General features: G+C 38.1%; 1 protein-coding gene across 1 annotated transcript in view; it reads left to right on the top strand.

Annotated features, from left to right (window-relative positions):
* Window positions 1–25,334, top strand: part of Sycp1 (synaptonemal complex protein 1) — a 114,705-nt gene that overhangs the window by 9,229 nt on the left and 80,142 nt on the right. Inside the window, exons 9-15 of the mRNA XM_070006408.1 lie at window positions 7,420–7,478; window positions 8,091–8,160; window positions 8,892–8,965; window positions 16,341–16,449; window positions 18,349–18,443; window positions 18,794–18,978; window positions 22,262–22,329. Coding sequence (XP_069862509.1) covers window positions 7,420–7,478; window positions 8,091–8,160; window positions 8,892–8,965; window positions 16,341–16,449; window positions 18,349–18,443; window positions 18,794–18,978; window positions 22,262–22,329 — 660 coding nt within the window. The remainder of the gene's footprint in view (window positions 1–7,419; window positions 7,479–8,090; window positions 8,161–8,891; window positions 8,966–16,340; window positions 16,450–18,348; window positions 18,444–18,793; window positions 18,979–22,261; window positions 22,330–25,334) is intronic.

Raw genomic sequence — 25,334 nt, forward strand, 5'->3', positions numbered from 1 at the left:
TTACCATTGAACAAAATAGTATATGAATACAATGAATATTTATCAGTGTCACCCATTTCATCATTCTTACTCATCCCTCCCAATCCCACCCCTTCTCTCAATTTTCTCAATGTTGTTAGAATATGCATTGAGTTTTGTGATTGCATCCCTCCCCCTTCCTCTCTTTGTCTACTCCCTTCACCTTGATCCCATCCCTACTTATGAGTACTAGATTCTTGGCTTACTATGCATTTAATAATTTTTTTTTACATTTTATTTACTACCTTTTTTGCAGTACTGGAAATTGGATCTGGGGGCCTCATCCATACTTTTCATTTGTACTTTTATTTTTATTTTTTAGTGTGTTGCTAATTTTATTTGCTTAGGTTGGCCACAACTCAACTTCGATTTTTTTTTCTTGGTAATTAATTGGAGATAAGTGTCTGTAGTACTTTCTTGCCCAGGCTGGCTTCAAGCCATAATTTTTACATCTCAGCCTTTTTTTTTTTTTTTTTGTCGGTCATGGGGCCTGAACTCTGGGCCTGGGTGCTGCCCCTCAGCTCTTCAGCTCAAGGCTATTGCTCTACCATTTGAGCCACAGCACCACTGTGACTTTTTCTGCATATTTGGTGCTGAGGAATTCAACCCAGGGCCTCATGCATGCAAGGCAAGCACTCTACTACTGAGAGCCACCTTCCCAACCCATCTCAGCCCTCTTAAGTAGCTAGGATTGCTGGTGTGAGCCATTGGTGCCCAGCTTTCCTAGTGTTTTGTTGAGAATTTTTCTATCTGTGTTCATCAGGGACTGTGTCTTTAGCTGGTTTTGATAACAGAATAATGCTAGCTTTATAAAATGAATTTGAAGCTTCAGTTTTTGAAATAATTGAGACAACCTGATATTTTGTAAAAGGTCTGTAAAATTTAGCAGCAAAGCCATATTTGTGCAATAGCTTTTCTTTGTTAGGAGACTATATTTTTTAATTAATTAATTTTTTTTTTGGTTGGAGGATTTTTATTTTGTCAGTAGTAGGGTTTAAATTCAGGGCCTTGTGCTAGGTAGGCAGTTACTCTACCACTTCACTCATGCTTACAGTGGTTGGATACTTTTTTTTTTCCGTCGGTTGTGGGGCTTGAACTTTGGGCTTGGGCGCTGTCCTTGTGCTCTTCAGCTCAAGGCAAGCGCTCTACCGCTTGAACCACAGCACCACTTCCAGTTTTCTAGTGGTTTATTGGAGATAAGAATCTCACAGACTTTTCCTGTCTGGGGGGCTGGCTTTGAACTGTGATTCTCAGATCTCAGCCTCCTGAGTAGCTAGGATTACAGGTGTGAGCCACCAGCACCCGGCTTGGTTGGATACTTTTTATTACTAATTATATTCCTTGTTTTGTGCAGATTTTTGTCTTATGCTTAGAAATTTGTTTCTTCTAAGTTTTCCTGTTGTTGGTATATAGTTCACAGCAGTCCTCTAAAATATTTTGACTTTTTCTTTTTAGCATACTGAAAGATTAATCAATTTTGTGTAGAAAATCAACTTTTTGCTTTATATATGTACATATATATGTACATATGTAAGTATATATGAATATATATATATATACACACACATTGTGTGTGTGTGTGTGAGTTGGTGTACTGGTGTGCAGGTGTGCCGGTCATGGGGCTCAAACTCAGGGCCTGGGTGCTGTCTCTGAGCTGCTTTTGCTCAAGGCTGATAGTGCTCTGCCACTTGAGCCACAACTCTACTTTCAGGTTTTTTGGTAGTTTACTGGAGCTAAAGAGTCTCACTGACATTCCTATCCTGGTTTTGAACTGTGATCCTCAGACCTCAACTTCCCGAGTGATTAGGATTACAGGTATGAGCCACCAGCACCTGGGTTTGTATTGGTTTTTTAGTCTCTGTTTTATTTTTGTTTTGATCTTTATTATTTCTTCTGATTTTGAGTTTGATTTGTTCCTGTTTTTTCTAGCTCCTTGAATTACACCACAGCGCTTAGCTTCCTTAATCTTTTTTTTTTTTAATTTAAACACAGGAATTTCTTGCTATATACTTCCCTCCTAGTAATATTTTTGTTAAATCTTATGGGTTTGCTATGTTATGTTTTCTTTCTTTTGTTTCAGAGAAGTATCTAATTTCCTCTCTTTAATGGTCAGTTATGGGACTTGAACTCAGGGCCTGTGTGCTGTCCCTGAGCTCTTTTGTCCAAGGCTAGTGCTCTACCACTTTGAGCCAGAGTGCTACTTCTGGTTTTTGAGTTGTTAATTGGAGTTCAGAGTCTCACAGGGACTTTTCTTCTTGAGCTGGCTTTGAATCATGGTCCTTAGATCTCAGTCTCCTGAGTAGCTAGGATTACAGGCATATGAGCTACCAGTGGGTGGTTTTATTTCCCTTTTTAATTTTTCTATAGGCCAATAAATTGGCGTTTAATTTCCACGTGCTTTTTACAATTTCTGTAGTTCCTCCTGTTGAGTTTTGGTTTTATCCTATTGTGAGGATAACATGATGTGTTTGATTTTTGTTGGATTTGAGATTTGTTGTGTAGTCTTAACATGTCCTGAGAATAGTACATGTGTTAATGACAAGAATGTGTGTTCTGAGCCGGGCGCTGGTGGCTCACGCCTGTAATCCTAGCTACTCAGGAGGCTGAGATCTGAGGATCGCGGTTCAAAGCCAGCCCGGGCAGGAAAGACTGTGAGACTCCTATCTCCAATAAACCACCAGAAAACCGGAAGTGGCGCTGTAGCTCAAGTGGTAGAGCGCTCGCCTTGAGCTGAAGAGCTGAGGGATAGCGCCCAGGCCCAGAGTTCAAGCCCCATGACCGACCAAAAAAAAAAAAGAATGTGTGTTCTATGGTCTAGTATAACTCTAAAGTTCTTTATTGATTTTCTGGACCCTGTGTAATGAAAGTGAAAGTGTGTTGTTAATATTCCTATTAACTAATAATAATAAATTAATACTAATATTATTTGTGGTGTTAGAGACTGAAGTCCTGGCAAGTTAATCTCTTCCTTTAAAAAAGAAGATATAGGGGCTGGGAAGGTGGCTCAGTGGTAGAGTGCTTGCCTTGATCTAAAGAGCTGAGGGACAGCGCCTAGGCCCAGAGTTCAGGCCTCACGACCAGACCCCCCCAAAAAATTAAAAAAGTAAAAAGGAAGATATAGGGTCGGTGCTATGGCTCATGCCTGTAATCCTAGCTACTCATTTGAGAATCACAGTTCAGAGCAAGCACTAGGAAGGAAAGTCCATGAAACTGATCTCCAATTAACCACCAGAAGTATCGCTGTGGCTCAAGTGGTAGAGCACTTGCCTTGAGCAGAAGAACTTACGGACAGTGCCCAGGCCCAGAGTTCAAGCCCATGAATGACAAAAAAATGGGGGGGGGGGGACGCTGGGAATGTGGCTTAGTGGGAACACTTGCCTAGCAAGGATGAAACCCTTGGTTCAATTTCTCAGTACCACATACACAGAAAAACCCAGAAGTGGTGATATGATTCAAGTGGTAGAGTGCTAGCTTTGAGCAAAAAGAAGCTCCGGGACAGTGCCCAGGCCCTAAGTTCAAGCCCAAAGACTGGCAAAAAACCCCCACAAAAAAACAAAAAAGGAAGATATAGGAGAGATTGACTTCTATAACTTGCAACCTTGGTATGTAGTTGCACGAGTTGTTAATTCTTATGGATTTTGTTCATAGAAAATGCCATATGTGACCAAAGAAAGATTCTTTCTTCCCAGTTGTATATCTTCTTCTTTTTTTTTTTTTTTTTGTCCTGGCACTTGAACTCTGGGCCTGCATGCTGTTCCTGAGGTCTTCAGCTCAAGGCTAGCTCTCTACTACTTGAGCCCCAGCACCACTTCCAGTTTTCTGTGGTTAACTGGAGATAAAAGTCTCACAGACTTTCCTGCCTGGGCTGGCTTTGAACCACAATCCTCAGTAACTAGGATTACAGGTGTGAGCACCTGGCTGGAAGTTCTTTTCTATTTCTACTTTTTTTTCTTATCATGAAAAGTTGTTGGTTTTTTGTTTTTTTTTTTTGGGTCCAGTCGTGGGGCCTGAACTATGGGCCTGAGCACTGTCCATCAGCTCTTCAGCTCAAGGCTAGCGCTCTACCACATGAGCCACAGCGCCACTTCCAGCTTTTTTCTTTTTGCTTATGTGGTGCTGAGGAATTGAACCCAGGGCCTCAGGCATGCAAGGCAAGTGCTCTACCACTGAGCCACCTTCCCAGCCCCAGTTGTTGGATTTTTTATTTTTATTTACTTTCTTATTTTTGTGATACTGGAGATTGAATCCAGGCCTTGTATATGCTAAGCAAGTACTCATCACTTGAGTCATGCCTCCAATCCTTCCTAATATTGACTGGCTGGCCTTGAACTTGAGATCCTCTGCCTCTTCCTTTTGAGTAGTGATTTTGTTAGCCTGTATTGTGATGGAATACAACAGTTTTTAAAAATTTTAGTAAGTAGTTATATAAACATGTTTCAATTCCATGCAGAATGAAATAATTTTAAATGATGAACTAACAAATACTTTGAGTAAGTCTCACTTGGGTATGATACATAATTATTTTTATAAATTATTCAGTTTGATTTGCTAATGCTTTGCTGAGCATTTTTGCATTTAATTTTCTTTGTATAAGATAGTGTTGGTGGGCTGGGAAGGTGGCTCAGTGGTAGAGCGCTTGCCTTGCATGCATGAGGCCCTGGGTTCGATTCCTCAGCACCACATAAGCAAAAAGAAAAAAGCCGGAAGTGGTGCTGTGGCTCAAGTGGTAGAGCGCTAGCCTTGAGCTGAAGAGCTATGGGACAGTGCCCAGGCACAGAGTTCAGGCCCCACGACTGGACCCCCCCCCCAAAAAAAAAGATAGTGTTGGTGTTATAGATCGAGTTATGATATATTCTCTTGGCTTCCATCTTGTGAAAGAAAGATAGTTGAAAAGTGGCATAGTTTTTTCTTTAAACATTGGCAGACTACAGAAGTGAATTGAAGAAGCATTGTATATTGTTTGAAAAAGATTAATGTTGCTTAAATTTATTTAACAGATTTAGGCCTATTTTTATGGTTTTGGCCATTGTTTTTTGGAAATTATTTGACCTCATCAACATTATCAAATTTGTGGGCATAGAGTTGTTTGTAATGCTTTTTATTATCCTTTTAATATCCAAAGAATCTGCAATGATACCATTCTCTTTTTGTCCCAAATTTTTATAGCACCAATTAGTTGTACAGGGGATTTTTCTTTTGACATGTCCATGTATACCTACACATGATGTACCTTGTTTAGACTCACCCTCCTTTACTCTCCCTCATTGCCTCTACCCTCTTCCCAGACCAATTTCAGCAAGCTTCACTGGTCCATTTTCACAGGTATATGTGAAGTATTTTGACTATATTCACCCATCTTCACCCTCTTAATCTGACCTTTCCCTCCCATAGTACCCACCCCCATAGCACTTGTTTTATATTCCTGTCATTTATTTTTAGGTGTTAGGCTAACTGTTCAAAGAAGTATTTCACACACATATACATGTATGAAATTTATAATCAGATTGATTCCTCACTTTCCTCATCCTCCTTTCTGGTATCATTCAGCAGGTTGCAGTACATTTTGTTAGTGACATATTTTCTTTCTTAGTTTGACCAAAGTCTTACTTATTTTTTGATCTTTGGAAAGAACTAGCTTTTGGTTTCACTGATTTTTTTTGTATTGATTTTCTGTTTTTAAAATATAACATTCAGTATTGTTCTTTTCCTTGCATGCTTTTGCTGTTTCATAAATTTTTATAAGCTATGTTTTCAATGTATTATATTTTACTTTTTGTGGGTTCAAATCCATGGTCTTGTATATTAGGCAAGCACTCTACCACTAAGATAAACCATCATTTAATTCAAAATATGTAGTTTATTTTTAAAAATATTTTTTCAATTTTTCCTGAGATGTCTTCCTTGACCTGTGTCTTATTTGGTAGTGTCTATATTTTGTGATTGTATTTTGTGAATTTTTTATTGTCTTTCTTTTCTTTTTTTTTGGGTCCAGTAGTGGGGCCTGAGCTCTGGGCCTGGGTGCTGTCCCTCAGCTCTTCAGCTTAAGGCTAGCACTCTACCACTTGAGCCACAGCGCCACTTCCGGCTTTTTTCTTTTTGCTTATGTGGTGCTGAGGAATTGAACCCAGGGCCTCATGCATGCAAGGCAAGCGCTCTACCACTTAGCCACCTTCCCAGCCCTTTTATTGTTTTTCTAGTTTAAATCCACTGTGGTCTGAGAACAAACATTTGTATGGCCTCTGTTCATTTATATCAATATGCCTCTGCCTTTTTGTTGTTATTGTGGGGCTAGAACTCTGGGTCTGGGTGCTGTCCCTCAGCTCTTCAGCTCAAGGTAAGCGCTCTATCACTTGAGCCACAGTGCCACTTCTGTGGCTCTACCACTTGAGCCACAGTGCCACTTCTGGTGGCACTTTGGTTTTCTGGTGGTTTATTGGAGATAAGAATCTCACGGAACTTTCCTGCCTGGGTTGGCTTTGAACTGCGGTCCTCATATCTCAGCTTCCTGAGTAGCTAGGATTACTGGTGTGAGCCACTGGCACCCACCCAGCTGTCTCTTTTTGAATGTTCCATGTGAACATTATTGTTAAAATAGTCATAGATGTTCAGTTGACCTGGTGGTGGCCAACTGTTCTTCCTTCCTAATTTTATGCCTATAAAATCTGTCGGTTTCTGTTGGAGAGATGTTAAAGCATCCAGCTACATTACTGTATTAATTTATTTCCTTACAGTTCTATCAGTTTACATATATTTCATTTCAATCAATATTATATGATCAGAGGCACAGTTGTATTTTTATTGTCTTTAAGTAGTTGTACAAAGGCGTTGCCATTCTGTTTTGATCAGTGTTAGCACTTTCAACATCCTGGTTTTTTTTCTGTATCTGTTTCCCCACATCTTTAATTTTGACAGTAATTGATAACTATATAACATTACTTTTGTACATAAGGAACTTTTTCAGTATGTTTATTTTTTCTTTTGAAGAGTATAATTTCTAAATTTCTTAAATACCAGATGGGACCAAAATTGCTTTTAATGTTTTTTTTTGGGGGGGGGGGTCCGGTCGTGGGCCCCGAACTCTGGGCCTGGGTGCTGTCCCTCAGCTCTTCAGCTCAAGGCTAGCGCTCTACCACTTGAGCCACAGCGCCACTTCCGGCTTTTTTCTTCTTGCTTATGTGGTGCTGAGGAATCGAACCCAGGGCCTCATGCATGCAAGGCAAGCGCTCTACCACTGAGCCACCTTCCCAGCCCCTAATGGTATTTTTCAACACTCAGAACTGAGTTAGGTATCTCAGTGCCCTTTATTAACATAGAATTTTAACTTTTCTATGATATTTGGAATATTTTGTCATTGGTACCATGTTTTAAAATTTAATTTTGAAGTTCTGAAATTAATTTCAGATGAATATGAACGGGAAGAAACCAGACAAGCTTATATGGATCTAAATAGCAACATTGAGGTAAATGTTAGTAAAAATCTAAATAGTTTGAAAAGAATTTCTAAGCAGTGTATAGTATAGCTACAAATATATGGATAACTCTTCTTGCTATAAAGATGATTGCTTGTTAGTATATGATTGAATTCTGAAGTTTCTGTATTGAGTAATGTTTTGTCACAGATCCTTTTATTTACACAGGAGTGATACAATTTAACTTACCAAATATTTGGTCTTGAGAAATGTAAAGTATTATTAATCTGCAGTGAGTTCTTTCTTGTCTTTGTTCTCTGATATCCTATTATTCACCATTTTGCTTTCTCTTATAGTTATTCTTTGCTTTTTTTGTTGTTGTTGTTGGTTGTGGAGCATGAACTTTGGGGCTGGATGCTGTCCCTCAGCTCTTCAGCTCAATCAAGAGCTCTACCACTTGAGCTACAGTGCCACCTCCGGTTTTCTGGTGGTTAGTTGGAGATTATAGACACATGAGCAAGCTGTTTGTTCAGAGTTACAAGGTTTTAATTATTCATAATTTATATATGAAGATTACATGTTATAATGTATTAATATTCTCAAGTTTGAGGAAAGATATTTAAAAAAGTCTCTGAGTCTTAAAAGTTAAACTTTATATTCCAGAAAATGATAATAGCTTATGAGGAGCTTCGTGTGCAAGCAGAGAATTCCAGGAAGGAAATGCATTTGAAGTGTAGGAATTCTGCTTAATTTTTATATTACTTTGCCACTTATATTTTCCTAGATTTTTATTTATCTTTTGTATCTTATGCTTCATATCCTTAACTACTTATATTTTGTATTGTCTTTTTTGTTGCACCTCAGAGTTGTAGAATTTGTCAGGAGTAAATAAATGTTAAAATATTATTAAAAGTATGTTATGGCTTTGTTTTTGTTTAGCCAGTCCCTGAGCTTCTTTTTGCTCAAGGCTAGCACTCTACCACTTGAGCCATAGTGCCACTTTTGGCTTTTTCTAGTTATGTGGTGCTCTGGAATTGAACCCAGGGCTTCATCCATGCGAGGCAAGCACTCTACCACTAAACCACATTTTCAGCCCTGTGTTATGGCTTTGATGGGTGACTTTTTTTCCCCATGGAATAAGTCTTGTTATAGTTTTGTGTTTATTTTTTTAGAAGTATTGTTCGTTTTTATTTTTTTGCTAAAACTATACACCATAAACTATATCAAAATTTGTTAATTAGTATGTTATATTAAGTTGTATATGTGTGCTATTATAAGAATTGTGGGGTATATGTAAATTCATTGTTTTACTAAATGTTTAAGACAAAAGTACCAGATTGGCTCATTAGAAACTTTTGAGGTTTAATATAGTTTCAACATAAATTATGCATAATCTCTAAATTTTGTTTGTAATGGAAAAGTTATACAGTTATGTTAAGACCATGGCATATTTTATTTTTAAAGTAAAGGAAAATTATGAAAAAATGCAACACCTTGAAGAAGAATTTAAGAAGGAAGTAAATGACAAAGAAAACCAGGTATTAAAAAAATCTCAACTAACTTCTGTCTATCTCTCTCTTCCTCTCTCTTTCTTTTGCCAGTCCTGGGGCTTTAACTAGGGGCATGGGCACTGTTCCTGAGCTTTTTGCTCAAGTAAGCACTCTACTACTTGAGCCACAGTGCCACTTCCAGCTTTTTCTCTTTATGTGATACTGAGGAATTGAACCCAGGCCTTCATGCATCTTCATGCATGTTAGGCAAGCACTCTACTGCTAAATCTCATTCCCAACCCTCAACTATTTTTTTTTGGCGGAGGGGGGGTCCGGTCGTGGGGCCTGAACTCTGGGCCTGGGCGCTGTCCCATAGCTCTTCAGCTCAAGGCTAGCACTCTACCACTTGAGCCACAGCGCCACTTTTGGCTTTTTTCTTTTTACTTATGTGGTGCTGAGGAATTGAACCCAGGGCCTCATGCATGCAAGGCAAGTGCTCTACCACTGAGCCAACTTCCCAGCCCCATCCCCTCAACTATTTTTAAATTAACTAAATTTTTTTGATCAGCTAATACTTGTGTGCATTTATAAGGTACAGTATAATGTTTTGGATCATGTACGTATTGGGTAGTAATCATTTAGGTTAATTAACATATCCATGACAAATTAAACAAAATAATCATAGTTGTATAAGGTGTTTCAATTCAACATACCAGTTTGTGTGTGTACTGTGTCTTGATCATTCTCATCCTTCTCTCATCTATCTCTTTATTTCCTAGTTTTATTTTCCTATTGAATAATTGAATATTATGACTGTTATGTGCCCACCAGTTCTCTTTTCATTCATCCCCTTCTCTCCCCTTAATCCCCAGTCCCCAAGATAAGGGATATTTCAACTTCCTGGTATTCATTTTGTTAAAACTGTCAGTTCAAAGAGGATGGAAATAAAATCCATTCCTGCATATACCATAGTTTAAATGTATATGAATATGGCCATGTATGTAGTTTCATATATATTTGTATTTCACATTACACATTCCAGAACCTTACTTAAGTCAATACAGTTTTTTGCAGGTCTATTGTTTCATTGCAGGTGATATAGTATTATTCTTTGGATACATGTTTTCCTGATCTACTCATTATTCATAGTGTAGGCTATATTGAATAATGTAGCAAAGAATGTGTTTGCTGGTGCCTTTATTGTAGCCTGGCTTGCAGTCTTTTTTTTCTTGTCAGCCATAGGGCTTGAACTCCGTTTGAGCACTGTCCCTGAGCTCTTTCACATAAGGATAGTGCTCTACCACTTTGAGCCATAGCACCACTTCTAGTTTTCTGGTGGCTAATTGGAGATGAGAGTCCCTGGAACTTGTTTGCCCACACTGTTTTTGAATCATGATTCTCAGATCTCAGCCTCCTGAGTAGTTAGGATTACAGGTCTGAGCCACCATTGCTTGGCACTTGAAGTCTTTTGATAAATGCCCAAGTCTGGTATTGCTGGATCATAGAGTAGTTCTAATTTCAGTTTCTAAAATTTTTATTGTTACCCAGGCCTCAGTGGCTCATGCCTGTAATCCTAGCACTCAGGAGGCTGAGATCTGAGGATTGCAGTTCAAAGCCAGTCTGAGCAGGAAAGTGCGTGAAATTCTTATCTCCAATAAGCCACCAGAAAACAGGAAGTGGCGCTATGGCGCAAGTGGTAGAGTGCTAGCCTTGAGCTGAAGGGCTGAGGGACAGTGCCCAGGCCCAGAGTTCAAGCTCCATGACTGACAAAAATGTTGTTATAAAGGTGATGTACAGAGGGGTTACAGTTACATATGTCAGGTAAAGAGTACATTTCTTTATTGGACAATTGCACCCCATCCCTCCTCTATGTTTTTCCCTTCCATCCTCACCCACCAAATTGTATAGTTCATTTTCAGCATAATATCCAGTGAGTACCACTGCTGCATTTGTTCACCCTGTGTCCCTCCATTTCTGTGCGGTCTACCTTTATACTTCCAAAGACCTATAAACAAACAAAAACAGCAAAAAAAGAAAAAAACCTCATTTCTATTTCCTGGAGTTCATCTTGATAAATACTGTTTTGTATGATTAGATGCATACATGCATTGTACCTTTCTGCTCCTCTCGAACAGTATCTTCCTTTGGTCTCTTCACACTGTCTGTGAATGCCTAGAGTCCTGTGTGATTTCTTGTGTCCCAGTGTAGTTTAGATCTAGCTTCCACATGTGAGAGAAAAGATATATTATTGTTTGGCTGTCTGAGCTTGGCTTACCTAACTTAACATGATTTGTTCTAGGTCTATCTATTTTCTTGTAGATGACATAATATTCTTTCTAATGGCTGTGTAAAAATCCCATTATATGTAGGTACCACATTTTTTGGATCCACTCATGTTGTAGGGAATCTGGGCTGTACCCACAACTTGGCTATTGTGAATAGTGCAGCAGTGAATTTTAGTTTTTTGAAGTATCTCCAAACTGCTTTTCTTTTCTGGTGGTTTATTGGAGATAAGTTTCACAGACTTTTCTGCCTGGCTGGCATTGAACTGTGATCCTTCGATCTCAGCCCCCTGGGTACCTAGGATCACAGGTGTGAGCCACCGGCACCTGGCTATTAATTTATATTCTTTAAAAAAATTTTTTTTTTGGGTCCGGTTGTGGGGCCTGAACTCTGGGCCTGGGCGCTGTCCCTCAGCTCTTCAGCTCAAGGCTAGCACTCTACCACTTAAGCAACAGCACCACTTCCGGCTTTTTTTTTCTGCTTATGTAGAGCTGAGGATTCGAACCCAGGGCCTCAGGCATGCAAGGCAAGCACTCTACCACTGAGCCACCTTCCCAGCCCAATTAATTTGTATTTTTACCAACAGCATGTTAAGGTTTTTTTTTTTTTTCCTTCTACATCTTTGCCAGCATTTGTGTTTTTTATTGTTGTTGTTGTTGGTCGTGGGGCTTGAACTCTCGGCCTGGGCGCTGTCCCTCAGCTCAAGACCAGTGCTCTACCACTTGGGCCACAGTGCCACTTCTGGTGTTTTGGTGGTTTATTGGAGATAGAGTCTCACTGACTTTCCTGTCAATTTGGCTTTGAACTGCAATCCTCAGATCTCAGCCTCTTGAGTAGCTAGGTGTGAGTCACCAGTGCTGTAGTCTTTTTTTTTTTTTTTTTTTTGGTCGGTCATGGGGCTTGAACTCTGGGCCTGGGCGCTGTCCCTCAGTTCTTCAGCTCAAGGTGAGTGCTCTACCACTTGAGCTACAGCGCCACTTCCAGTTTTCTAGTGGTTTATTGGAGACAGGAGTCTCACGGTCTTTCCTGCCCGGGCTGGCTTTGAACCGCGATTCTCCGATCTCAGCCTCCTGAGTAGCTAGGATTACAGGCGTGAGCCACCGGCGCCCGGCTCAGTGCCATATTCTTTAAGTGGCCATTCTAACTGGAAATGGAATCCCACTGTTAATTTGATTTGTGTTTCATTTATGGTCATGGATGTGTTGAGTATTTATTCATGTATGTATTGGCCATTTGTACTTTTTCTGAGAAACATATTTAGCTCCTTTATCTTTTTATTAATTAAGGTACTAAGTCTTTGGTGGTTTAATTCTTTTGAGCCCCTTTTATACTCTGGTTATTAGACCTTTGTTAGACCGATAGCTGGCAAAATCTTCTTTCATTCTTTAGACTTTTCTTTTTAATTTAGTAACTGTCCTACACTATACAGAAGCTTGATGCAATCCAATTTTCCTCCTATTTTCTGAGCCCTTGGAATTCTGTTCAGGAAGTTTCTGCCTATGTAGGTAAATTCTGGTGTTTTCTTCATCATTTTTTGTACTATTTTCAAGGTTTCCATCTTATACCATTACACCTTAACTTTTATCATTCTTTATAATGGGTACATTCAAATTGTGCTCACTGTTCTTAGTTATATAATGCTATTGTTTTTGCAAACTCTTTGAATTTCTGACTGTACAACAAATTTCTATGTGATAATTTTAATATACATATTCAAATAGTAAGTCTTTTAAAATAAGCAATTTAATTTTTTATTTGGGTCCGGTTGTGGGGCCTGAACTCTGGGCCTGGGTGCTATCCCTCAGCTCTTCAGCTCAAGGCTAGTGCTCTACCACTTGAGCCACAGCGACACTTCCGGCTTTTTTCTTTTTTCTTTTTTTTTTTATTGTGAAAATACTGTACAGAGGGGTTACAATTACATGGGCAAGATCGTGAGTACATTTCTTATCAAGCATTGTAGCCTCTTCCTTTGTTTACCCTTCCCATCCCTTCCCAGCCTCCCCCCTCCCCCCCCCCCCCGGCTTTTTTCTTTTTGCTTATGTGGTGTTGAGGAATCAAACCCAGAGCCTCATGCATGCAAGGCAAGTGCTCTACAACTGAGCCACCTTCCCAGCCCTGCATTTTAATTTTTATTGACTCATATGCACTTATAGAATGTTAGCCTTTTTGGCATTTTACTCAGTGAATCTTCTTTAGTATTATCAGTTTACACTGCTGTTAAAATACATCATTTTATGAGAAATTTTCTTCCGACTGAAAGTCCTAATAGAATACATTATCATGGTCACTTAGTTACCGTGTGTGTGTGTGTGTGTGTGTGTGTGTGTGTGTGTGTGTGTGTGTGTGTGTGTGTGTGTGTGTGTGTGTGTGTGTGTGTGTGTGTGTGTGTGTGTGTGTGTGTGTGTGTGTGTGTGTGTGTGTGTGTGTGTGTGTGTGTGTGTGTGTGTGTGTCCTAATAGAATACATTATCATGGTCACTTAGTTACCGTGTGTGTGTGTGTGTGTCCTAATAGAATACATTATTATGGTCACTTAGTTACCGTGTGTGTATATGTGTGTGTGTGTGTGTGTGTGTGTGTGTGTGTGTGTGTGTGTGAGTGAAAGTCCTAATAGAATACATTATGGTCACTTAGTTACCGTGTGTGTGTGTGTGTGTGTGTGTGTGTGTGTGTAAGTCCTAATAGAATACATTTTCATGGTCACTCAGTTACTGTGTGTGTGTGTGTGTGTGTGTGTGTGTGTGTGTCCTAATAGAATACATTATGGTCACTTAGTTACCGTGTGTGTGTGTGTGTGTGTGTGTGTGTCCTAATAGAATACATTATCATGGTCACTTAGTTACCATGTGTGTGTGTGTGTGTGTGTGTGTGTGTGTGAAAGTCCTAATAGAATACATTTTCATGGTCACTTAGTTACCGTGTGTGTGTGTGTGTGTGTGTGTGTGTGTGTATGTGTGTGTGTGTGAAAGTCCTAATAGAATACATTATCATGGTCACTTAGTTACCGTGTGTGTGTGTGTGTGTGTGTGTAAGTCCTAATAGAATATATTTTCATGGTCACTTAGTTACTGTGTGTGTGTGTGTGTGTGTACTGACCTTTTTTCTCTGACTACTGCTGTACTCCTTGAGCCACAGCTTTTCTCCTAAGTTTTTGGTGATTCATTGGAGATAACAGTCTCATGGACTTTTCTGCCTAGTCTGGCTTCAAACTGCAATCCTCAGACGTTAGCCACCTGACTAGTTAGGATTACAGGCATGAAATATGCTATCCATGATGTTAATAAAAAGAAGCCAACATATCAAGTTGCTAATTTCTGTTTCACACAGTGGAAGACTTAAAATCATAAGTCTGTATTTTCTATATTTGCAAGGATATCAATTTCAGATTAATAGCATGTCAGAGTGCTAGCCTAATGCAAAAAGAATCTGAGGGACGGTGCCCAGGCTCTAAGTACAAGCCCCAGGACTAACACAGAAACAGAACAAAACAAAAAACAAACCAACCAGATAAAAACAAATAAAAAAAAAAAAGAGTCTGAAAACACTTACTAGGTTTTTGTATAGAACTTACAGTTTCTTTCTTTCTTTTTTTCCTTCTTTCTTGTTCAGGCTCTTTAGTATCATTATTTGTTAGAATATGTTCTGGGCTTGTCAAATTCCTGCCTGGGAATATAAATTTGGCTCATGACATTGTGAAGCAGAGTTAGCAAGGTAGCTAAGTCCCAGTAATATCTATGATAACTTTTTCATTCTATTCTTTGTCCCTATGCCTCCTCATGTCTGGAATATCCATGTTTAGAGATTATCTCCTTTTTTTTTTGGTGTGGTACTGGTGATTGAACTTAACATCTTGCATATACTAGGCAAGTGCTTGTTCTACCACTCAGTATATTTCTAGACCAATGCACTTTTAGTTGATATTCCTGGGTCTTTTGCAAAGACAGGAGTAGTGTTCAATTTTTAACTATATTAGGAGTCTGAAGTCTTGAATGAACCTAGGGGAATTTCACAGTTTTTAATAGACTTCATCTTCCTTATACTTATGTCTGTTTCATACCTGTCTTGTGTAGTATCTAATTCTTCCAATATACTGTAGTTCTTTGGGGGTGAGTTATCTTGTGTGTTATTATTATGTTACTATATAGATTCTTTCTTTTTTCTTTTTTCTTTTTTTTGGTTGTGGGGGCTGAACTCTGGGCCTGGGTGCTGTTCCTCAGCTCTTCAGCTCGGGACTAGCACTCTACCACTTGAACCACAGTTCCACTTAAAGCTTTTTCTCCTTATGTGGTGCTGGGGAATTTAACCCAGGGCGTCATGCTTGCAAAGCAAGAATTCTACCACTGAGCCAGCTTCCCAGCCCTTATAGATTCTTTTGTAATTGAATTTTTTTCCATTCCCTTTAACTGCTTTCCATCTTTAGAACTTAAACTTTTTTTTTTCTTTTTTGTTGGTTGTGGGCCTGGGCGCTGTCCCTCAGCTCTTCAGCTCTAGGCAAGCATTCTACCACTTGAGCCACAGTGCCACTTCTGGTTTTTTGGTTGTTTATTGGAGATAAGAGTCTCACAGACTTTCCTGCCCGAGTTGTCTTTGACCCAGGATCCTCAATTCTCAGCCTCCTGAGTAGCTAGGATTACAGGTGTGAGCCACTGGCGGCCTGCCTACAACTTAAACTTTTGAGAATTAATTTTTTTGTTAATTCCCCAAAATTGATTTAGGTGTTCATTTCCTAATACCTAAATCAATTTTTGTTTTATCACTATTAATATTTATTTTTTTTCTTTTCACTATTAATATTTAAGTGTAGCTACTTGTCTTCCAAACCAGGCTGTGAATTTTATGAAGGTGAATCATATCATCTGTACATTAATTCATTATTATAATTTCTATTTCTCAATAAAGTTTATTGGTAAGTGAGCCAGTAGATTATGTTATATAATCTCAGATATATGTTTAAATGCATAATGTAATACTAGATATATCATACCAGTTTTTTGTTTATTCACTTGGTAAATGCTTATTATACAGCTTGGATTGTATGACATCTGAAAAATCATATAAAATATTTAAAAGAGTAACATGATAGGAAGAGCTGAAAGTGTCATATTTTTATCTCTGTGATGTTTACATTTATTTCATTTCAGGTATCACTACTATTGATCCAAATTACTGAAAAAGAAAAGAAAATCAAAGACTTAACATTTCTGCTGCAAGAATCCAGAGATAAAATTAATCAATTAGAGGAACAGATAAGTAAGAATTTATAATAGAAAATATAACAGTGTGTCTTATGTATTATTCCTTTTTAAACTATCAATATAGTTTTAGTATTTACTAAATTTTTAAATATAATCATGAAAATCAAACAGTACAAACTGACTAGCTAATCAGTGCATGTATTTTTCTTTCTTTTTTTTTTGTTGGTGGTGGAGCTTAAACTCTGGGCTTGGGTGCTGTCCTTGCACTCTTCAGCTCAAGGCGAGTGCACAGCTTGAGCCACAGCACAGGTTTTTTAGTGGTTTATTGGAGATAAGAGTCTCACAGACTTTCATGCCCGGGCTGGCTTTGAACCGCAATCCTCAGATCTTTGCCTCCTGAGTAGCTAGGATTACAGATGTGAGCCACTGACACCCAGCAATATTTTTCTTGTTGTGTTCTAAATCAAAAGTTTTTGTACTTTATAGTGTTAATAATCCTCACCCTGGGTTGGATCAGCTAGGGGAAGGCATGATAGAATCACATTTTTCCTTTCCCATACTTTAAACCTTCAGAGTTTACATAATATGCTCCAAAAAGACATTTATTAATTAGTTTTTCAAGTTTTTTATAGCACAAAATACATTATTGGTTGATTGATTATGGTGCTAGGGATTGAACCCAGGACCTTGTACCTGCTATGCAAGTGTTCTACCACTGAGCTATATCTTAACAATTTTATGTATTTGTGAGGAGCAATGTGATATTTTGGTTCATATACATATTGGGTTATGATCAACTCAGGTAGCTGCCAATTCTATCACCTAAACTTTCATAATTTCTTTGATAGTTTCATTCCAATTCTTTCTTGTTCACTGATACATTCCACACATTACTGGGTGCATATGGATTTTAAAATGTTATATATTATTGTTGAAGTTTTTGTTTATCATTATGGAGTGATTTTGTTTTAATAATACTATTTGTCTTAAAGTGTTTTTCTGGTATTAATGAAGCTATGTAAATTTTTTCTGTCTTTATTTTTCTTTGATGAATACTAAAGTTATAGTTTTGGAGTCTTACGTTAATTGCATGTTTACTTAAGAGCTTCTTCAGGTGGCTGTGACATTTTATATTCTCAACAGCTATGTGTGTCACCTGTTTGCATCTTCTTAAGACTGGTGGCAACATGTTTAGCTATTTGGATAGGTGTCAAGAGTCATCTCATGATTTTTTTAGCTTTCCTTCTCATGATGATAGAGGATGTTGAATATGAATTTTTCCTCTGATGGAACATCTCTTTATGTATTTTGCCATGTTCTTTTGTGGGGTACTGGGGCTTGGACTCAGGACCTGAGTGTTGTCTCTTGGCTTTTGCATTCAAGGCTGATAGTAAACCACTTGATCCACAGTTCCACTACCAGCTTTTTACTGGTTAATTGGAAATAAGAATCTTACAGACTTTTTGTCTGAGATGGTTTTGAACCACGATTCTCAGATCTCAGGCTCCTGAGGAGGTAGGATTACAGATTACCAGTGCTGGGCTCCAAAACATACTCTTAGAAGAAATGAAGCAGCACATGATGTGTGTATGCTACAACCAGATAGTGATATGAAGCAAAAATGAGGGATAGTGATATATGAGCAAAAGTAAAGAAAAGGTGTGTATGTCTTTTGAGTATGTATTTTAATTATAAAATTATTTAAAAGGTTTAAAAATAATTATTTTGGGTAAAGGCATGGCTCAAATGGTACAATATCTACCATTTTTTTATTGTGAAAATACAGAGGGGTTACAGTTACATGAGCAAGGTAATGAGAACATTTCTTATCAAGCATTGTTGCCTCCTCCTCTGTTTTTCCCCTACCATCCCTTCCCTCCCATCTCCTCAACTATCCCCCCCACAGGTATTTGTTTTCTGTTAAGTATTACCTGTTTGTCAATTGCTGTTTTAGGATTACTGGATGAAAAATTAAAGGAATCAAATGAAAAGAAGCATTATTTAACATCAGAACTGGAAGATATTAAAATATCTTTGCAAAGAAGTATGGTATGATTTTAAAACCTTAACACTGTGTTGTAAGGCCAATACTGTCAGCAAATACCAATATTATGTACAAGAATATACTAAATGTTTGTTTATTAGCTATGTGTTATATAAAACACATAAAAATTTAATTAATTCACATGACTAAGTGCCAACAGAGTGATTCAGACTAGGAAATTTTATATGAGATTTAGAAATTGAGAGAGCTGTATGGATTGAATGGGCTATTAAGTCTCAACGGAAGGATTTGTAATTGGAAGTAGAGGGTAGTGGGGGAAGCAAAAATATAAAAGTAGATAAAGTTAGCTCTTTTTGTTTTTTGGATCATTTGTTTTGTACTATATTTCATTTAGAGTTCTCAGAAGGCTTCAGAAGAAGATTTACAGACAGCAACAAAAACAGTACATCAGCTTACTGAAGAAAAAGAAGCTCAGATGGAAGAATTTAATAAAGCTAAAGCTGCTCATTCATTTTCGGTTTCTGAACTTAAAACCACAATCTGCAAATTGGAGGAATTACTGAGAACAGAACAGCAAAGGTGCAAAAGCTGAATTTAATAACAATATTTGTAATATTCAATACCATTTTTGTTTATTGCCAACCATTGTGCAATTCCACAACAACTGTAGTTTTAGCAAGTTGTATAGCAAGTGTCACCTTCCTTTATAAATCTGTATGCATAAGCATGAAAAGATATAAATGTAGGCATTTTCTTTCTTTCTTTTTTTTTTTTGGGTCCGGTCGTGGGGCCTGAGCTCTGGGCCTGGGTGCTGTCCCTCAGCTCTTCAGCTCAAGGCTAGCACTCTACCACTTGAGCCACAGCGCCACTTCCGGCTTTTTTCTTTTTGCTTATGTGGTGCTGAGGAATCGAACCCAGGGCCTCAGGCATGCAAGGCAAGTGCTCTACCACTGAGCCACCTTCCCAGCCCATAGGCATTTTCTATCATAGTTCCCATGCCTCGTTTTCCATAGAGTCAAACTAAAAAGAGAAGTTCCTGAGTATTGATGAAGTGATTTGACTTCTTTATTTATACTATGGGCATAGGAATAATTTATAGACTTAGGACATTTCTTTACTGGGGTCTGTAACATCTCTGATTTAAAAATTTAGAAAATATCCTGAGATAAAGTAGATTAGTACTCTATATAGTTAGTAGTTATTGTGAAAAATTGGTTTGCATTTCATATAAACTCTTACTTTTCATGATTTCTATGAAGGAAATATATTAAAGTGTGTTAGGAGACCTCAATAGCTATTTTGTCCTTTTGGCATTAAGGTTAATTAAGCTTGGTGGAGGGTTAAGAAAAACAGATTTTTGTCTTGAGAGAAATCTACTTGGTACTTTACTCCAACTACTTGTGTATGATGGGAAGAAAAGATTGGATGTTGTTATTGTTGTTCCAGTGCTTGCCTAGCTTTTTTTACTCCAGGCTAGCATTCTACCAATTGAGCCAGCTTTTTTGTTGGTTATGATGGAGATAAAGAGTTTCATAGACTTCTCTGCTCAGGCTGGCTTTGAACATTGATTATCAGATCTCAGACTCCTGAATAGCTATGATTACCATGTGAGACATCAGTGCTTGGGAAAAGGTAGTTTTTTAAGCTCTTCCCTTTTCTCCCTCTCTTCTCCCTCTTTTTTCCTTTTCCCTTTTTTACCCTCCTGTTCTTTCTATCCTCCTCACTTCTCCTTTCTCTCACCTTGCTCCTTCTTTCTGCTTCTTCCTCTTCCTCCTCCCCCTCCTCCCCTCCTCCTCCTTCCCCTCCTCCTTCTCATCCTCCCCCTCCTTCTTTCCCCTCTTCCTCCTCCTCCTCCTCTTCCATTTCCTTCTTTATTCTTTCCTATCCTCTTTTCTCCCTCTTTTCTTTCTCTTCCTTCCTTACTCCTCCTCCTCTTTTCTTGACACTACTGAGGATTGAAGTTTTGGCCTCATGCTTGCTAAGCAAGCATTCTACCACTTGAATTACATTCTATATAGTTTTGCTTTTTTGTGTTTATTTAATTTTTTAAAATTTTTATTATCTTTAAGTAGTTGTACAGAGAATTCCGATTCTACAAAACAGTATATAAATTCGAAGTGTAGAACAACATTGTCACCCATTGCTCCTAACCCACCCCTTCTCTCACTTTTTTCTTTTTTTTTTAAATTGAGATTAGGTGATTACATAAATTTCACATATTTCACAGTATTGTGGGATAGTGATACTTAGTTAAAGTCACAAACACATTTTAACCTTTACAAGGCAATTTGTCATTATCATGGTCTATAAAGTTTGTGAATTCTACGAGCTTTGACAACAGTTACTTCTTCCACATCAGGTGATGTTTACATTTCTTTCCTTTTGCTTAGTGTAGGCTGTTTCCTCTTTTCCTCTCATTCCTCCCTTCCCATCTCTGTCTTTAGGTTGCTTAGTTCATTTTCATCTATGTCCAGTGCAGATGATGGGCCTCTCTGTTGTATGTTTTCCCATTTCCCACTGATTCTGTGTCCTCCTAGCTTCCCTCCGTTGCATGCATATATATACCATGCATGTGGTCAAGAACATGGAGTCATTTAGCAATGATAGCACAAAATGAGGTGTTTACTTTGCCATATCTCCATATGCCATTTGTCTCTTTGCTCTTGGTTTACCTTGCTCAAAATGATTCACTCTAGTCCCATCCATTTCCCTGCAAATGCCATTATTTTGTCCTTTCTAATGGCTGCATAATATTCCATTGTATATAGGTACCACGATATTTGGATCCACTCATTGGTTGTGGGGCATCTGGGTGTTTTAAAAAATTTTTTTGGAGCGCTGGTGGCTCATATCTCTAATCCTAGCTACTTAGGAGGCTGAGATCTTAGGATCATGGTTCAAAGCCACTTCAGGCAGGAAAGTCTGTGTGCCTCTTATTTCCAATTAAATCATAGAAAAGCCAAAAGTGGGGCTGTGGCTCAAGTGGTAGAGTGCTGGCCTTGAGCAGCAGGAGCTCAAGTTCAAGCCTCAGGACCAGCAAAATAAAAAAAAAATTGGGGGGGGGGATAGTTTCATGCTTTTGCCTGGTTCATGAATTATGATCCTTCTACTTTAGCCTCCTAAGATTATAGACATTTATCCCATTCTTGACTCTAATCTTATATAGTCTTGATTTACTTCTCCTGGCAATTTTTCAGATTTTAAAATTGTGAAGTTAACTTAGATTCATCTGTTCGAATAAGCTTTGTGTAAGGAATTTGCTAGACAAATGAATAAATTACACATATTGTCATATTTTTTTTCCTAAGGTATACTTTTGTGTAATATAATCTATATATTCATTCATATATTAATATGATTTCCAGGTAAAGAGATATTAACTAGACCTTAAGATTTTATGTAGATATAATTAAATAATTATGTATTTATAAGAATTACCTTTTTTTTTTTTTTTTTTTGTTCGTGGGGCTTAAACTCTGGGCTTGGGTGCTGTCCCTCAGCTGTTCAGCTCAAGGCGAGCGCTCTACCGATTGAGCCACAGTGCCACTTCTGGTTTTCTGGTGGTTTATTGGAGATAAGAATCTCAGGGACTTTTCTGCCCAGGCTCACTTTGAACCATGATCCTCAGATCTCAGCCTCCTGAGTAGCTAGGATTACAGGCTTGAGCCACTGATGCCCGGCTATAAGAATTATCTTTTATTTAAAAATGTTATACACAGAGATAGTACTTACTAAAATGTTTAATAACTTGGTATAAAGATAAGATATATCTAAGATACACCTTAAAATACGTCAGTTGCTTCATTGTAACAATTTTAGTAGATGGATTCTGACTGATTATTTTACATCTTAAACTAACAAGGCTGGAAAAAACTGAAGATCAACTGAAAATACTGACCATGGAGCTTCAGAAGAAATCAAGTGAACTGGGTAAGACATAGAGAATAACGTGTATTTGATAATATTAAGTATAAAAAATTGAATATGGAATATTGCCACTTTATGATGCAACTTATAGATGCCTAAGAGATGTTTGTAATTTTTTTCCTTTTTTTGTGCCTTTTTATAGTGTTCTTGGGTTGTTAACTCAGTCTGGTGCTTGCTAAGCAGGTATTCTTCTTAAGCCACACCCCTAGTCTTTTTGACTCAACCAGCCTGGACTGTGATCTATTTGTTTATGCTTCCTAGTCATGTGCCACTATTCTTCACTTTTTCTCTTAGTATCATAGACTTTTTGCATAGATTGACCATGAACCATAATCCTCCTGCTCTCAGCTTCAAGTAATAGATTATAGTTATGATTCACTGTACTGAGTCCTTTTCCCTTATTTTAGTATTCAGAGGCCTTAGTAATTTTCAGTGAAAAATGCCTGTTACATTTTAATTGCTTTTCCCCCCTTTTTATTGGCTCAATGCTATATAATCTTTTTTTTTTTTAATTGTATTTTATTTTATTTGAGAACATACTGTACAGAGGGGCTACAATTACATGGGCAGGATAATGCATACATTTCTTACCAAGCATTGCAGCCTCCTCCTTTGTTTACCCTTCACTTCCCTTCCCCGCCTCCCCCCTCCCCCCACCCAATTTTCCCCCCCTCCCCCCACCCAATTATACCCCCCTCCCCCCCCCCACCGACATTGTAAAGCTGGTTTTGACATGACATTTTGTACTTCTCATTGTTGCAACAGGTCCACCTGAATCCTTAAACTACTTGTTTGTCCCCATCTCCTCCACATGTTATACTGACATCAATGCTATATAATCTTTTTTTTTTTTTTGGGTCCGGTTGTGGGGCCTGAACTCTGGGCCTGAGCGCTGTCCCTCAGCTCTTCAGCTCAAGGCTAGCGCTCTACCACTTGAGCCACAGCTCCACTTCCGGCTTTTTTCTTTTTGCTTATGTGGTGCTGAGGAATCGAACCCAGGGCCTTGAGCATGCAAGGCAAGAGCTCTACCACTGAGCCACCTTCCCCGCCCAATGCTATATAATCTTGACTAGCCTCAAAGTTGCAATCCTCTTGCCTTCACTTTTTTTTTTTTTTTTTGGTGGTCATGGGGCAAGAACTCTGGGCATGGGTCCCTGAGGTCTTCAGCTCAAGGCTAGTGCTCTACCACTTTGAGCTACAATGTCACTTCTGGTTTTCTGGTGGTGAACTGGAGATAAAAGTCTCATGGACGTTCTTGCTGGGGCTGGCTTTGAGCCACGATCCTCAAATCTCAGCCTCCTAAGTAGCTAGGATTGCAGGTGTGAGCCACTATTGCCTGGCTTGCCTTCACTTTTAATTGAAATTTTTTTCATTGGTTAGTCATACTGGATTATAAGCTACTTATTGGAAAATATGATCTGTGTTATCAAAATATATTGTTAATATTCAGTAGCTTCACAGCTAAAAAAGAAATTGAGTAATTATTGTCTGAATTTAGGACCATGTAGTTAACTAATTTGAGTAGGCTATTATAATTTCTAGAAATGGAGGGAATTACAAACATTCAAAATGCTTTTCCAGTGTCATTTAAAGTGTTCTTATAAATTAAATTTCATGAATTGATAGACATTTTGTTAGAATATATTAGTAATTTTTAATCTTTTTAGCTCTTAATACATGTGTAATTAAAATAATTACTAGCATTGCATATTTGGAGTGTTTGCTTAGCATTCAAAAATTGTTTGAATTCTTGAACCATGTTTATGCATTTCTTTTTGTAATGCTGAATTTTTTACTCTAGACTAACCCTTGACCATGCACAATTGTACTATCAAAATAGATAATTTTGTTTTAGTTCACATTAGAATTTTTAAAATACATTCATTACATAATTTCAAATTTTCTTTCAGAGCATAAACCACTTTTGAAATCATTTCATATATAATTCTTTTAAAATTGTTGAATGTTGTAGACTAAAGAATAGTATTTGTTAAAATATCTTTCTTATAATAAAGAATTATTGAATGTTGTACTCTAAAGAATAATTCTGATCTTTGGTACTTATTTGTAAGTTTAGCATAATGCTGAAATTAAATGACTATTATTTATCAAATTCAAATGACAAATTCAGTTTTATGATATAATCTCATAATAGAGTCTATATATTATGAGACGTTTGGATATGAAATTCTAAAGATGTGAACAGTTCCATGTATTTTTTTAGCATTGGTTTAGATACTGTGGGAACATTTAGAAGTAAAATACTCTGTTCTTGATAAATTTCTATTTATTATGTGAGTTTTGTAATGTTGTCCAAGGTGAGGGAGTGAAGAATTACATTAGGGCAAGGAAGAAACTAATAAAACTCCATGTTTTTTTAGACTTTTTTTTTGTTCGGTTGTGGGACCAGAACTCTGAGCCTGGGTGCTGTTCCTCAGCTCTTCAGCTCAAGGCTAGTGCTCTGCCATTTGAGCCACAATGTCACTTCCAGTTTTTCTGATGGTTTATTGGAGATTAGAGTCTCACGGATTTCCTGCCCTGGCTGACTTTGAACTTTGATCCTCAGATCTCAACATCCTGAGTAGCTAGGATTACAGGTGTAAGCCACCAGTGCCTGGCTAGGCATGTTTTATATATATGTGTGTGTATATAAAATTTTCTCTCTCTAACACACATATGTGTATAGAAAGTTTTTAGTTTGTGATGGTACTGGGGCTTGCACTCAGGGTGTGGATGTTTCCTTCAGCTGTTTTTCTCAAGGCTGGTGCTCTACTACTTGAGCCACAGCTCAAGAGATTTTGGGTGGTTAATTGGAGATAAGAATCTTATGGGGGCTGGGAAAGGTGGCTCAGTGGTAGAGTGCTTGCCTTGCATGCATGAGGCCCTGGGTTTGACTCCTCAGTAACATAAGCAGAAAAAGCCGGAAGTGGTGCTGTGGTTCAAGTGGTAGAGCACTTGACTTGAGCTGAAGAGCTGAGGGACAGCACCCAGGCCCAGAGTTCAGGCCC

The sequence above is a fragment of the Dipodomys merriami genome, unplaced genomic scaffold (assembly GCF_024711535.1).
Source record: "Dipodomys merriami isolate MVZ:Mamm:240054 unplaced genomic scaffold, mDipMer1.0.p SCAF_7, whole genome shotgun sequence".
Classification (NCBI taxonomy): Eukaryota; Metazoa; Chordata; class Mammalia; order Rodentia; family Heteromyidae; genus Dipodomys; species Dipodomys merriami.